The 16007-nt window shown below is 34.5% G+C and overlaps 1 protein-coding gene across 1 annotated transcript in view; it reads left to right on the forward strand.

The window, feature by feature from the left end:
- The window catches only part of OTOGL (otogelin like), a 209691-nt gene that overhangs the window by 70031 nt on the left and 123653 nt on the right, over positions 1 to 16007 (forward strand). Inside the window, 2 exon segments of the mRNA XM_074270858.1 lie at positions 11534 to 11641; positions 13531 to 13669. Of these exon segments, the coding sequence (XP_074126959.1) occupies positions 11534 to 11641; positions 13531 to 13669 (247 nt within the window).

The following is a 16007-nucleotide window of genomic DNA, read 5'->3' on the forward strand; positions in this document are numbered from 1 at the left end:
TTACAGAATAATAATATTCCATAACATTCATGTACCATAATTTACCCAACCATTCTCCATTTGATGGACATCCATTCATTTTCCAGTTTCTAGTCACTACAAAAAGAGCTGCCACAAACATTTTGCCACATACAGGTCCCTTTCCCTTCTTTAGTATTTCTTTGGGATATAAGCCCAGTAGTAGCACTGCTGGATCAAAGGGTAAGCACAGTTTGATAACTTTTTGAGCATAATTCCAGATTGCTCTCCAGAATGGCTGGATTCTTTGACAACTCCACCAACAATGTATCAGTGTCCCAGTTTTCCTGCATCCCCTCCAACATTCATCATTATTTGTTCCTGTCATCTTAGCCAATCTGACAGGTGTGTAGTGGTATCTCAGAGTTGTCTTAATTTGTATTTCTTTGATGTAATTTTGGTCATATAATTCCTGACTTTCCTTTGGTAGAGAGATTCCCAAATATTTTACGCTATCGACAGTTATTTTGAATGGAATTTCTCTTTGTATCTCTTGGTGATGTATAAAAATGCTGAGGATTTATGTGGATTTATTTTGTATCCTGCAACTTTGCTAAAGTTGTGAATTATTTCTAATAGCTTTTTAGTAGAATCTCTGGGGTTCTCTAAATATACCATCATATCATCTGCAAAGAGTGATAATTTGGTTTAGAGGCATTCCTTTTAACAGGTCCCTCAGAAACATCAAAGTAGAATGGAAAACCCATTAAAAACTAAGGAGTTATCTCCCCATTAATAAGGGCCACAGAGGGACACTGAGAGAGCTGGAGAGAAAATATCAGGAGCAAAGCTCTCATCCTTGGAGTGTGGTTAAAAGTACACCTGGAACAAGTGGAGAATAACAGGAAAGAAATAAAGCTAATCTTAATTGCCTCAGCCACCTTTTGAGGTATTTGAGAAGTGAAGGCTAGGCTATTGTGGCTCTGCAAAGAGCTGGGCAGGCCAAAAGAAGTTTACACTAGCTGGTCTCTGGAATTAGACGCTGTCCTGAGGGTGTTTGAAACCACCCAGAAGGAGAAAGGATGTGCCACACTAGGAGAGTCAAGTTGGGATGTCTAGCAGGAGAGCCTGATATCTGGTAAGCCTCTCACTAGCAAGCCATTGAATCCCTTTGGCTTCAAAAATGCTCTGAACCTGATGGTGAGCTTAGAGACTTCCTCAATTAGAAGGCAGCTATCTCTAAGACAAGTAGGACCTAGGACCTGGCCCTGCCTTTTATCATATACAATGTAAAAGGCTTTAGGTAGGCCTAAGGAGGGGGCAACTGATTAGTTTAGCTTTCAGGGTTGTAACAAACTGGTAATTTTTTATGGGCCTTTAGACAAAGAAACTTCATAGCCCTGGATGGGTGGGTGGGTGAGCTGGAAGTTAGGAGTTTGTCCAAATGTATGAGGGGCTGTCACAGAAACCCTGAGGTACCTCCATGTTATGGACATGACTGTCCATGTTAATTGGTGGGGGGTTGAGTTCCCCTGGATTTGCCCCTTCAAGAAGAAAAAGAAATTGTGAATATTTATGCAATGGAATGGAAAGGAAAGTGTCTAAGACCTAAGATAGAAAACCATTGTGTCCCCTGGAATACTTGTATTAGACTCATGGCTTCTACTGACCATTTGCTCTGATTATAGAAATTTGCTGTAAGAGGAAAAAGCTGGGATCTTCATGCCGCAGCTTGAGAGCCCATATTTGACTGGATAAAGCATCCTTGATCTGTTTGATAGCTGATCATGCAGTAATAATTCCACTTTATAACCAGACTTAGGAATAATCAGGTGGGAAACAAAGAAACAGAACTGGGAAACTGAGTTAGAAGGCTCTCACCTTAAGCAGAGGCTAAGGTTGTCCTCCCAACTCTTGCCCAGATAAACCATCCACCTAGACATTTCAGGAAGGCATTCTCTGAGTAATTTATGACATTTAATAGTAAATTACTGACTTTATGATCAAGCAATCAAATTTAAAACTCAAAAGAATATCAGTTGCAATTCCAAGAGATTTTATTTCTAATAGCAAATTCTACCAATTGCAGCTTAGGGCTATATTTTATGCTTTATTTTAAAAGTTCACCAGGGCTTAAACCTATAGGAGATTTTGTTTAGCATGTTTTATATGTTTAAACTTATCCTGATGCAAAGCTTATAGATTCTTACTAAACACATTCCTTGTTTAGAAACTATCAATCCTAAACAAGCTTATTTCTAAGAGCTGATGACTTTGCTTACCCTGCTGGTTTCAAGAAAACTGTCAAGATTACAAATTAAGAGGAATTGACAGAAACCCCATAGAAGGGGCTGAGCTTGTTGTTGCCCGCCCCAACTATTCTTAGTGTTTTCATGGGCTGTGCTGTTTGATACCTCCCTCCACTTTGTGAAGAGGGAGAGTTGCACATCTCATACTTGGAGGTAAACCAAAAAGGCCTTCAAGTCATCCCTCTTATTCCACACACAGTGATTACCAATTTTAGATTTAACATGATGAATATAACTCCAAATGAATTAATTAACAATTTTAGTTTTGAAAGTAATAGCCCAATAGTCTTAGCTATAAGTTCTATTCCCTTAAATAAATTTCCCTTTTGTTTTAGGGACAAAACAAGACAATTCTTAAAACTGAGATACAACATGTTTTAAAAACTGACTTAACTTTAATTAATGAGATTCCCTAGATTCTGATTAAATGTCCTAGACAAACTGAATTGCAATTTTGTTATTTTCCAATGTACACAAATCATTTCTCTTTTGTGAGCCAGGAAAAGGGTGCTGGATGCCAGCTTTACTGACAGGATCCTCGAATCTGACTCTAGATAATTTTCTGTTTTTCTAAAGTTAAGTGCAAATAGATTACAATTTATATATCTTTAGTAGACTTTAATTAGAACTCTTTTACAATTGCTTTTCTTTAAAAAACATCTTTAAAAACCCTGTAAGTTATCAAATATGAAGCAATTATAGCCAATAAAGCAGTTAATATTCATATAGCTTGTTTTATGCTAAGCACTTTTGTAATCATGTTGTCTTCACAACAGCAACTATTATTTCTCTTTACAAATCAGAAAACTGGGCAGAGATAAAATAATTTGCCATAAACTGAATAGCTATTTACATACCCATAATTGAACCAAAAAATGGTTTTACCAAATGCAGAAGCTGATTTCCTTTCTCACCTCACACTGCCATGCTGGATGGTGCCAGGGGTATCCAAATTCTTTCTAGGAAGTTCCTGGACAGAATCTGATGAAAGCTGGGGTGACTGATGCCAGGATATCCCTTTGGTGGTAGTTTCAAATATCAGGTCTCAGGGAATGATGACCATGGAAGTTGACCTCCCCCACTCTATCCCCATTCCCCCAAACTGGGTTGGAGAGGTGTTTGGACAAGTTTGTGTGGGGTCTCCATGGCTGCTTCCTCTATTTCTATAGGTGAGGCAGAATTTGAGTTTCCCTACCACTCTGAGATGAGAAGAGCTAGCAAACAGAGGGACTTGGGCTATATTGATCTTGTTAGTAATCTCCACAACTGGGATATAATCAAGACTACTCCAGGGAATGGAGTGGAGAGGGTCCCTTAATACCTTCTGAGATGTTTTCCTAACGGAGCAGAAGGGGAATTCTGGACAAGATAGGAATCAAGTAAAGGTTAACAAAAAGTTGCTATTTACCTGGTTTGCTTTTGCTTTTTCTTTTCTTCCATAATGAGGTAAATTCCTGGAATTACCCCCACAAAAAAAGTTTTTCTTGTAATCTTAAAGTGACTGATTTCCAAACTTCTTTTTCAAAATTTTGAGAATCTGCTAAGATGTTATTTTTGTTAATTAACATTTTTTTGTGTAGCCCCAGTTTGTCTAGAGCTGAAGTTCACAGAAAAAAGCTAAATTTTTGAAGAAATTTTCCTAGCATTCTAACTACATCATAGAGATGTTTGCTGGTTGTGTTTTAAATCTTTCCAGGTAACAAAATCTAGCTCACAGAATAAACATGACACAAATATTCTGCACAGAGATGCAGACACAGACAAAATGACATGAAAAAGGATTGTCCCATTTTTGCCAAAAGCTATAAAATTTTGCCAAAAGCTATCCTATAGCACTTATCTTCTCTGGCATCCCAGTGAAGGTGAAAGAGTGGCATGGTTAACTTTGCTGAAAATTGCAAGAATTTCCTAGTCTGGCCATCTCCAGTAAAGGAAAACTTTCTGAATGTGGAGCTCATGATGACCTAGACAAATCTTCTCCGGGTGGCTTGGGGTTTGCCAGCTGTAGGATTGTAGGAGAAAAAAATGGGGGCTTACCTTGACAAGGAGGGAATAAAGCCAGAGGAGGTCAGACTTTCCTCATACTGGACCACAAAATGTTGAGGTTGGCAAAAGGACCCCAAAAGTTTGAGGTCACAGATCAGTGTTGTGAATATCTCAAAAGAATTTGCAGACTTGAACCAATTTTCTGGTCAAGGGGCAAAGTTTTATTGTAATTGTAGTGCCAATTGAAGAGGACTAAGTTCCAAAAGATTTTAGCAAAGTGCTAAGAAAGAGAGGAGACACCTTCGTCTAGCTTTCTATCATTGACATGCTAATTCTATGGCCCAGTGGTCAGGGAGTCATCTCCAGAATTTGGTTCTCTCTGACCAACAGATTATCACTATTGTTTCAGGCGTTTGGTCTGTGGGACTATTCTGAGGCCAGAAGCTATTTGACTGAGGAAAGGTCTATTCTGAATCAGACAGCTTAGATTGAGTGTGGGAATTTCCTGAGGCAGACTCCAAAGTCAGAAGATTTAGATTTACTGAATTTATTGTTAGAACAGAAGCCACCCCCCTAAGGTCAGGGGACCTCAAAATCATTGCTGTCTTCCCTAGAAGCTATATTGAATCAAAAGGAATTTTGAGGGAAAGAATAATGAGAAAAGTAGTCAGGTATGAATTACTTTATTTGGTGTTTTGGAAATAAAAGAGAGGAAAAACAATAGAATCCCCCTCCTGCCCCCCAAAAAAAATCAGTAGAAAGAATTCAATGAAAATAATTTGGTAGAATCCAGAAAAAAGTTTTTTCCAAGGTAGAAGATATGGGGTGTGAAATCAAAGGTAGCTAAGTAAGATATTTGTTGTTTGTCTTTCAATATTGAAGAGGAAAATGACATCAGGGAGGTGATGTCATGACATACAAGTGAATTGGATTTAAGTGAAGGAGGGCCATGCAAGGTTACCTGCTTCACTTTCCCCTCCAGAATCATCTGGTCCAGTGGCAAGATATAGATCAAGATGAGTGGAGATGGCCCTGGATGAAATGGCAAGATAGTATACGAAGAAGAATAAGAGACAAAAAAAAGACTTCTATACAGGATATAATCTTCTCGTGATGAATGAAAAGTTTTAGAGACATAGTTTCTGGGTAATTAATTATCTCATTAATTATGGCTAACAGAAATTAAAATGGTTATTAGCTTTCTCTCATGAACCAAAGACAAATTATGGAAATCCCTCAACACTTACATGCCCTTGGAAGAGTGGGTGTTCTTGACAGATGTATATCAACTTGGACTGGTTAACAACTAATGAGAGAATGAATATTATAATGAGAGCTAGACAGATTCTAATGAGGAGCTGGGGAACTTGATGTTAGTTATGTCACTCTTACTCCTCTCTATTCAGATTACCTCTCTCACAGGCAATTTAGACAAAGAGATTTTCCTCTATCCAATCCTGCCTGAGTGGAACATAATGACCTGGAATTCTCCTAGTTTAGATTTTTTTTGTAAGGTTTTCTAGTTGTGTGGGATTCTACCCAAGGTATCATAAGCATGTATCCCCTAGAGCAAATTCAACTATCAGCAATGTCCTTTAGAAATGGGTTGGTAACCTACAAGGGTTTATTTCAGAATGAGGAAATAAAAAGGAAAAAACCTTAATCTCAATTAATAATTGGTTATTAGTAAAGGAAAATAATCATTTCATTCTTTTGAGACTGAGTTCTCTACTACTTCTCCACTTCTATTGGTATTGAATCATATGTATTGTTATATGTTAAAGAAAAATTAATTTTGACTTGCTATAAATATTGTTAAGGCATTATTTCAAAAATGTCCAATCCTTCAAAGCTATTAAAATTTTAAGTGTAGCAACCTCAATTTAGAACACTCAGGTTTCCAGGTGTGGTGAGTGGATGGTACAATGACGACTTTAAAGTTTTAATGCTTAATATATAGATTTGGGTTCCTACAACTGTAGTTTACAAGCCCCCATCAATGTATTAGCAATCAGAATGTATAACAATTAGCTCCAAGTAAAAGGATTTATTGAACTATGCAGTTGTACAAACAGATGACAGAAAGTTATAATTTATTTTATATTTACTATGTGTCAGATGAAAAAAGACATGGCAAAATCCAGTATCTTTATCAAGAAAACCCCAAATGGGGTCATGATGAGTTGGGCACAACTGAAACAACTGAACAACAACATCAAAAATATTCCAGATACTGTACGAAATACAAATAAAAGTATAAAAGATATTCCTTATCCTCATGGAGATTACATTCTAATGAAAAAAAACCTTAAAGAAGAGTTTGAAAAAGAATATGAATCTATGAGGGGCATGGCACCTAGCAAGGAGAAGAAGTAATTTGGAGAATTAATCAAGTTACTCAACAGAGCAAGAACGGTATTTAAAAACATTCACTCTTCTAAATTTAAGGTATAATCTCCCATTTGAAGAACTAATAAAAATTTAGACACATAGTGAGGCATATACGTGTGACTAAGGCATCTTGCAATACCAGAACTATAGGACATTATTGCAGAATCCTCTCAAAGTTCCCCTGTCTGGTGAAGAATTTCTGGTAGGTTGGTCACTTAGCAGGGTTCTGAGGGTCTGCTCTTCCCTAATGCTAGACTCGCAGTTTTCAGGGCTAGTAATCTCTTGAATCTACGGCCAGACCTCTTGTTTCCTACAAGAGATTAACCTTCAAAATATGTTGACTTTTAACATTCACGGACAAGTTCACACAGTGGAATTGCTGCCTTCAAACTCAAACAAAAAAGGTATTCATACGTCATATAGGAATAACAACTTATTGACATATTGTTCACAAATTAGTACTTCAGTGTGTTTACATGTTGTGATTCTCAATTGAACTGAATAATCAAAGGTTCTCTCCCTTACACATTTTCTCTGTTTAATTATTTGCCATCTCAAGTAAATTAACCAGAGGGCTTTTTGACAAAATCCAATTTACAAACAAACTAAAAATTAATATTTTTCTGTGAAGATCTAGATCCAGCAGTCAGTGGTCCTAAAGATCTTCTAAATGGATATTCCAACTTATCCCTCACTAGGACAAGTGGAGCTAACCTTAAAAGAAATCATAGAAACTCAGAGAGGTCTTGGAAAAGTATTATGCATTCTGAAAAAGATGAGATACTTGGGGAATTGACTATTCAGGGTTCTGGAAGATCAGTTATCCTAAAGTATGTTAGTAAAGCAGATAAGTTATTTGATATTAAGATAAATAGTGCTGCTTAAATGTGGAAAAATAAGCCTGGACTAACTCCTTTAATGTTCTGTGTGCTATTTGCTAGGCACGAGTATTCTAAGAATGCAATATCTTCACTGCTTATATCAGTTATGATACTGATAATGAACATGCTTACATAATAGACATCAATTATTTAAAACAAAGTATCACAACTCATAAGGATTCCGAAAAGCTGATTTTTTTTTTTTTTGTCATAATATGGGGGAAAAACATAGAAAAATGCTAATTTGGGTGCATATTGAATTATATGATTGTTGAAGTCCCTTTTAATGCTACAATTATTGTAGAACTGACTTTTAGGTATTCGAATCATTAAAAAAATATAATATTAGCTTTTGCTGTTGTTCAATTTCAATTGTATGTGACTCTTTGTCACATACAATTTGGGACTATTTGGGATTTTCTTGGTAAAGACACTGGAATAATTTGCCTTTTTTTTTTCCACCTCATTTTACAGAGAAGGAAAGTGAGGTAAAGGAGGTTGATTATTTTGCTCAGGGTAACATTGTTAGTATCTGAGGTAACATTTGGACTCAGAAAGATTAGGTACTCTGTGCACTTTGGCGCCACCTAGCTGCCCCAATACTAGCTCACATTTACATAATTTATACAATTGCATTTCTATTATACCTTACATACTTTAGCTCAAAGAATCCTCACAACAATCCAATGAATAGACACCACGGGAATTGATAATTTCTTTTCTTTTTTTTTTTTTTTTAACAAAAGAGAAAACTGAGGATTGGAGATATTAAATGATTTGCCCATTATCACCTTGCTGTTTAGTTTGTGGTTACATTTGAATTTGGATGACTTGTGATCTTAGAACTACTACTTTTCCACTATAACATACAATTACATAAATATTTGATAACATTAAATGGCACCTTTTAAATTTATAATGAATAAAGTAAGCTTTTGTTAATTTACTTTAATTCATCTCCTAAATTAATGAAATATGACTATATACATAATATTTTCTAGAATGAGCTATAGTGACTTTCCATTTTTTCTAACTTAAAGAGTTTAAGGAAAAAGAATTAGGATAAGAAAATGCCATGTTATGCACAAAGTGCAAGGGGATTTTTCTGATAGAAACTCAGCAACTTAGTTAAGAAAAATCTGATATGTTTTGACAATAAAATTCCATATTCCTTTTGTGCTTAGAATGGTAAAATATGTTTCTCTTTATCATTCAAATTTCTATTTCTAGTTATTAGACAAAAAATTCAAAGGCATTTTAATGTAGATGAAAGTCAGGCATTGTAGATTAAATGTTGAGTGTAAGGGGGTTACAGGAACATTGTTCACAAGGCTATTAATTTGCTTGAAAGACAGCTTTTAAATTGAAAACCATAATATCAAAGGATTTAAAAGCAATAGAAAACAATGTTTTACATAGAATTTTTGATGACAAGCAAGCTAGTAAAAAGGATTTTTTTTTTCCTAGCCACAATTGACTTCAGAATTTTGAGGGAAAGTGCTTTTACTAAAAGACAGTATTGAGAATTTTATAATTTTATAATTTCATATTTAAGACTAGCCCTGGGTTTCTCCCATCATCACTACTTCTACTACCAACAACAACAATAAAAGTAGCTTTTATTATTAGGTTGCCTCCACAAAGGGCTGTTGTTGCCTCCAGTTGCAGGAATAAACCTTTAGACACCTACTCCTAAAACTATGCTTTCCAAACCTCTAGCAGTGTATTTTCCATTAATAGTCAGCCGGATGGAGAAAGAAATGTATTTTGAGATATGGCCAATTTGAAAGTTTGCTTTATTTGACTATATATATTTGTCTCTTATAGATTCTTATAGAGTTTTCATTTTCTTTTTTCTTTTGTCCTCTCCAAAATAAGCTTTCTTAATTTAAAAAAAAATTGTTTCTACTGCAAAATACCTGATACTTAATTATTCAGCCTCTGTTTAATGATATACATTTCTGAGGCACCTACCACTTCCTGATATAACCCATTCTGGTTTTGGACTGTTATTAATTTTAAAGAAATTTTCCTTGATATGGAATTTAAATTTTTGTCTACTAGCAACTTATACCAATTGTCCCAATTTTCCAAGATGAATCTCTCTGGTTCTTCCTCACATGACTTAAATTCTCATCTTGGAAACTTGCTACTGTGTCATTGTTCTTAAACTCATTGTTCCAATTTCAAACCAGATAGCATAGAATTCTAATTATGTTTGGTTCCATTTCAGTGTCAAAATTTTCTCAGTAACTGATTTCTCTTTCAATTAGAATGTCTTTCTAGTTTTTCAGTTTGGATTTGTGTCAACTATGTTGATCATAGATGAATCCTTTTATTGCTGTCAAGTGGAAATATTAATTATATTAGAGATGTTGAGCAAAGCTTCAGGGAAAATATGAGATAATCATGGATATTTTGTTAACTTGTAATTTTCAAAGAATATAGATTTAGAGCTGGAAGTGTCCTTGGTTATTTTTCTAGCCTCTTTATAGATAAGAAACTTAGGAATTTTAAATAAGTCACTCTCAAATATTCAAATGTTCTATAATCTTATAGATTAGAGAGTTCCTTTTATTGATGTAGATTACAACCCAGATTACTGCCCATCTCATGTAGCTCCTTGTCCATGTTTTATCCAAAGTGACGAACTATATGGGTTTGTGCTGAAGGTCTTCCTTACTTTCTTCTAATATCATGAGAGTATCAGTGGAGCATAATGGTTGTCTACTTGTCATTCCTTGCTCTTGTCACATGTCTACCTTAGTTTTTCTTTCTGTCATCTGAAATAACAAAAAAAGAAAATGCTTTGTGTCATATGAATTCTTTGATAACCCAAGATTTATACCAGAGCTAAGATTCAGTCTCAGGTTCTCTGATCTCTGAATATACAGTTCTTTTTTTTTTTTAAACTTTTTTCATCTAATGCTATTTTCTCTCTCTCTCTCTCTCTCTCTCTCTCTCTCTCTCTCTCTCTCTCTCTCTCTCTCTCTCTTTCTCTCTCTCTCTCTCTCATTAAAGCTTTTTATTTTCAAAACATATGCATGGGTACTTTGACCCTTGCAAAACCTTCTGTTCCAAATTTTCCCCTCCTTCTCCCCACTCCCTCCTCCAGATGGCAGGTAGTCCAATACATGTTAAATATGTTAAAATATATGTTAAATTCAATATATGTATTCATATTTATATAGTTATCTTGTTGCATAAGAAAAATCAGATCAATAAGGGGAAAAAAGTGAGAAAAAAACAAAATGCAAACAAACAACAATAGTAAGAGTGAGAATGCTATGTTGTGATCCACAATGTCAGTTCCCACATTCCTCTCTCTGGGGGTAGATGGCTCTCTTCATCACTGAACAATTGGAACTTGTTTGTATCATCTCATTGTTGAAGAGAGCCATGTCCATCAAAATTGATCATCGGGATAGTCTTCTTGTTGCTATGTACAATAATCTCCTGGTCCTGCTCATTTCACTCAGCATCAGTTCATGTAAGTCTCTTCAGAACTTTCTGAAATCATCCTGTTGGTTGTTTCTTACAGAACAATAATCGAATATACAGTTCTTAGAACTATATGATATATCCTCATTTCATTTCTCAGGATTTAAGATTTTTAAAATGAGAAGTCCAGTAATTTTTATGCACATCTTATGGCTTAAAGTATCTAAGAACCTTATCAATTTTTAATATATTGAATTTTTTTGGTAGTCACTGTGTATCAAAAAAGCTTTTTTTTTATTTTTATGAGCTTTAGTACAATCATACACAAGATGTCTCTCTTTTCATATACGTTGGCTTAATGTATGTTCTGATGACCTACAATAACAGTGTCAGTATTTTGTAGAATCATCATTCACACATACATATACATATATGGACATACATGGACGAAAGATAGTATTTTGTTAACATTTAATATGAGAATATTCTGCTGATTGAATATTTTCTTATACTTTTAATTTAAATTAGTATTTTTCACTAAGCAGTTTTTATTTCTTCATGTTGAAGGATGGCAGAACACAAAGGAAAATGTTATGTTCCTGAGAGCTGTCCATGCCTCTGGAAGGATTGGGAATACCTTTCGGGAGAAGTGATTTCTACCCCTTGTTATACCTGGTAATGAAGTTTCAATGATTTCACTATGGTTTGGTTAAATATTTGTGCTGGCAGCAATCTCTGGCTGAGAGTTATTGAATCTGCCTCCTTCTAATTTACCAAAGGCGACACCACCATGTCTGGAGTCACTTCTCAAAACCTACTGATTGAATAGAAATGGAAAATTTTAGGGAGTGTTAAGGAAATGACTTTATTATTTATCTGCTCATTTGTTTAGCCTATGATAAAAGAGTAGACAATTATAAATCCATATATGATCGAGAGAAAAGTATTAAACTTGCCAATAACTATGATAATTGATAGAAATAGGACAATATAGAATTTCTTGTCAAGTTTTCCATTTTTTTTCTTGAGGCAATTGGGGTTAAGTGACTTGCCCAGGGTCACACAGCTAGGAAGTGTTAAGTGTTAAGTATCTGAGTTCATATTTGAACTCAGGTCCTCCTGCCTTCAGGACTGGTGTCACTTAGCTGCCCCTTTTCCCATTTAAAAAAAAAGGGAACTTCAACATAATTTTAAAGAGGAGCTTTTTTTTTTCTATGCTAGGAATATAATGTGGACAAATATTTGGAGATTGTAAATAAGAACATCTACCTCATATGAATAAATTTAATAAAAATGAAAATAGCACCAAGGAAACATAAAAAAACACTTCACAAGAGGACTTTCAGGAGGGAAGACAGACAAGCAGAGTCATTTTGGGAATATTATTTCTAGATCCTAAGGAATTGAAATTGGAACTTTGGCTCATTTGACATGGAGAACTTTCAGGTGAAAGTCAGTATCTTTTTTTTTTTTTTTTTGCAACTTATGATGTTAGAAAGCTATTTGGGGCACTGAGAGATTTGATAACTTCCTCCAGGCTGCCTACTATGCAGGGCCATCTCCAGTCATCCTGTTTTGTATCTACCCACGGGACCCAGATGGCTCCAGAGGAGAAAGGGAGGCAGTGGCTTTGTACATCACCCTCACCTAAATCCAACTCATTTGCCTGTTATGGCATCACCTCTCTCGTGTCATAGTCCTCTTTGAGAATGAGGGACAAACAAGAACTCACAAGTAGTATATGTTGATTGTGGGATTTAAACTCAGGTTATTCTGGCTTCTAAGCTAGCTCTCTACCCATCATAATACTTTATTTCCCCTTGTATTAAATTCATTATTAATTAAAACAGCCTTGCATATTCCAGAAATTATATTTTCATTTATAATTCTCCTTTGTGTGCTTCTTTATATATTGAAAAATTCATGTTTCATGAATTTCAAGTTCAGAATAAAAAGCAAATAAAAAAAATAGCAAGTTTATTACTGGGGATCCCTCCTTGTAGCATCACAGTGATTTTGGGATTGTGAAAACTATTCTAGCAAATGCATCCTCTTAGAAGTTCTAGCAATCTGGAAAGACTGAGTTTGGATACAAACAGTATGTGTCATCTGATGACCAGTCCAGTATGGTTCTGATTCACATTAAATGTCTCTTCATTGGAACATTAGCTCAATTCAGTTTACAGTGTCTCATTCCCAGGAGAAGCATTCAGTAAAGGGAGGTAAGAATTTCTCTGAAACTCAGTTATAATTTGTACAAGTGGAGGGAAATCCCACATTGATTAAAACACAATTTTTCATTTGAAAACACTTAACCATTGAAGAGAAAGTATTTCCTATGAGGCTTGATTTGGTTCTTGGTTCCCTGACTTACTTTCTGTGTGAATAGGTTATCCATCCTAAATTCAGTTCTGATTCTTATTAATTCATTTATGCACAGTGACTAATGTAAAAGTTGGGTGATTTAGAAAATAAGCACTAATGCACTAATGTTTATACTGATTGGAAGAAACTAACAATGAGAAAGCTTCTTTGAAAGGCCAGTAACATTGTCATTCTCATAGTGTTTGTCGGCGAGGAATATTCAATTGTACTTACTACCCATGTCCTGCGGTGTGCACAGTTTATGGGGACCGTCACTACCATTCATTTGATGGATTGGAATTTGACTATGTCAGTGATTGCCAAGCTTTCCTAGTCAAGGTAGGTGAATAATCGTTCTTCTGTATTTACATTTGTGCAAGATTCCTGTTCTAAGGAATGAGAACTTCTAGCCCATAGCAGGTTTAAATGTTGTGAGTAGAGCCTAAAGAAAGAGGTAGCTGTCCTGAGTCAACTTCCCAAAGACATCTTTGTATCCTATTATGTTTAAAATATAAGAATAAAATAGGGTTTGAACAAGGGATGTATTCTTTCTTGATTTGATATGGTTTAAGACATAAAATAAAATAAATTAAAAAAAAAGATTTCAATGTATGTATATAAGATACATATGACATGGGAGTCAGAGAGCTGACTTTGTAACTGGGAAAACCTGAGCTTATTTCCCATCTGTGCTACCTCTCAGTGTTCTAATCTAGACAATTTTTTAATATTATAAATTGCAGGGAAAGTGCCAAGCTACATTAGTAGATAGTAATTATAGCAGTGAAATCACAGATCCAATATAATTTTGTACTTTTATATCCCAAATAATAGATTTGAGATAAAATCATGAACACATATATCCAAATGTGCTGCAATACATATCTATGCATATATGTGCATTGATATATACTACGCATATATATATATGTACAATGCAACATAGAAACATAATGCATGTATCTGTGTCTATATACATATGTATACATACATAAATTAATCTATTTAAATACATATATCTATATTTGTATATGTATCCGTATATAATCTACCATATCTACATGTGTTTGTATATAGACATAAGGTATGTCTATATATATCATATATATTTCTATAAATACATAAATATAGATACATATATATAAACATACACATATAGATACATGCATATTTACATATATACATACAAATACATATGTGTATCTGTATTTTATTTAACTCATATAAGGAACTTACTTTATCCTGAATGATTCTGGATTCATATTATAATATCTCTTCATGGGAACATTAGCTAAATTCAGTTTACAGTGTCTCATTCCCAAAAGAAGCATTCAGTGGAGGGTGGTGAGAATTTGTAAACTACAACCATTCTCTGAAACTCAGTTATGATTTGTACAAGTGGAGGGAAATCCCTCTACTAATTCAGATCAGGATCTTGGGTTCTTAGAGAATTACTTGGGATACTGAGATATTAAAGAGCTTTTTCAGAGGTCTCAAAATCAATATATATTAGAAGAGGTACAGAGACCATGTCTTTTTGACTCTAAGCATGGCTCTCTGTTTGCTATGCATGACTGTCTCTCAAAACAAAATAAATCAATACTTTTTGTTTTGGATCCTGAATTTGGCTGTGTAAATAATGATCCAGATATGAAAATATAGTGGATTTAATACAAAACTTCGAGTATTGCTTCTGATACTTAATAGCTATGTGACATTAGGTAAGTTATTTAGCTTTTCTGAATTTGTCTCTTCATTTGTAAAATTCAGATAATAATATCCATAATGTCTACTTCAAAAAATTATTGTAAAATTCAATATAATATAAAAACAGAAGATTCATCTTCTTTTTTTTATTATTATTATTAGTACTAGTAATAATACTTATGTATAAGAAGATCCTTATTAAGTGGCCTTATTTTAAGGATATAAAATGGGGAACATAATCTTTATGAGCTATGGAAATCATTTTTTGGGAAAGGATCTAATGCTGTGATTTCATCAATATGAGGAAGTCCAATTGGGAGCTCCCTCTTCTGATGCAGACTGGCAAATGGTCTGTAATTTATTCTTCATGTTAAATTTATTTTTAGAAATGCTTGAATCTTTTAAGTAGCTGGGTAGCACAGTATAGAGCCCTAGCTCTGAAGTCAAAAAGACTTGAATTCAATTCCAGCCTCAGATGCCTAAGTCACTTAATCTCTGACTCAATTTTCTCAACTGTAAAATGGGAATGATAACAGCATCTACCTCCCAGGGTTGATGTGAGCATAAAAAGGAGATAATATTTGTAGTGTTTGCAAACCTTAAAGTATTATATAAATGCTAGTTATTGTTATATTATGGAAATGCCATTATAGACAATTAGTAAACAGTGAAAGTTATTTGAATTGTAATACCATAAATTTGAAAAAATGCTATTTTTTTTTTTTTTTTTTTTTTTTGCTGAGGCAATTGGGGTTAAGTGACTTGCCCAGAGTCACACAGGTAGGAAGTGTTAAGTGTCTGAGACCAGATCTGAACTCAGGTCCTCCTGACTTCAGGGCTGGTGCTCTATCCACTGCACTACCTAGCTGCCCTATATAATTCTTGAAATACAAATCTTGTTGAATTATTAAAAGAAAATTTTTTGACATCTTTGGCTTCAATAATTCAATTTATAAATGAGAATTTTATG

This window comes from Sminthopsis crassicaudata, chromosome 5 (genome assembly GCF_048593235.1).
Source record: "Sminthopsis crassicaudata isolate SCR6 chromosome 5, ASM4859323v1, whole genome shotgun sequence".
Lineage (NCBI taxonomy): Eukaryota > Metazoa > Chordata > Mammalia > Dasyuromorphia > Dasyuridae > Sminthopsis > Sminthopsis crassicaudata.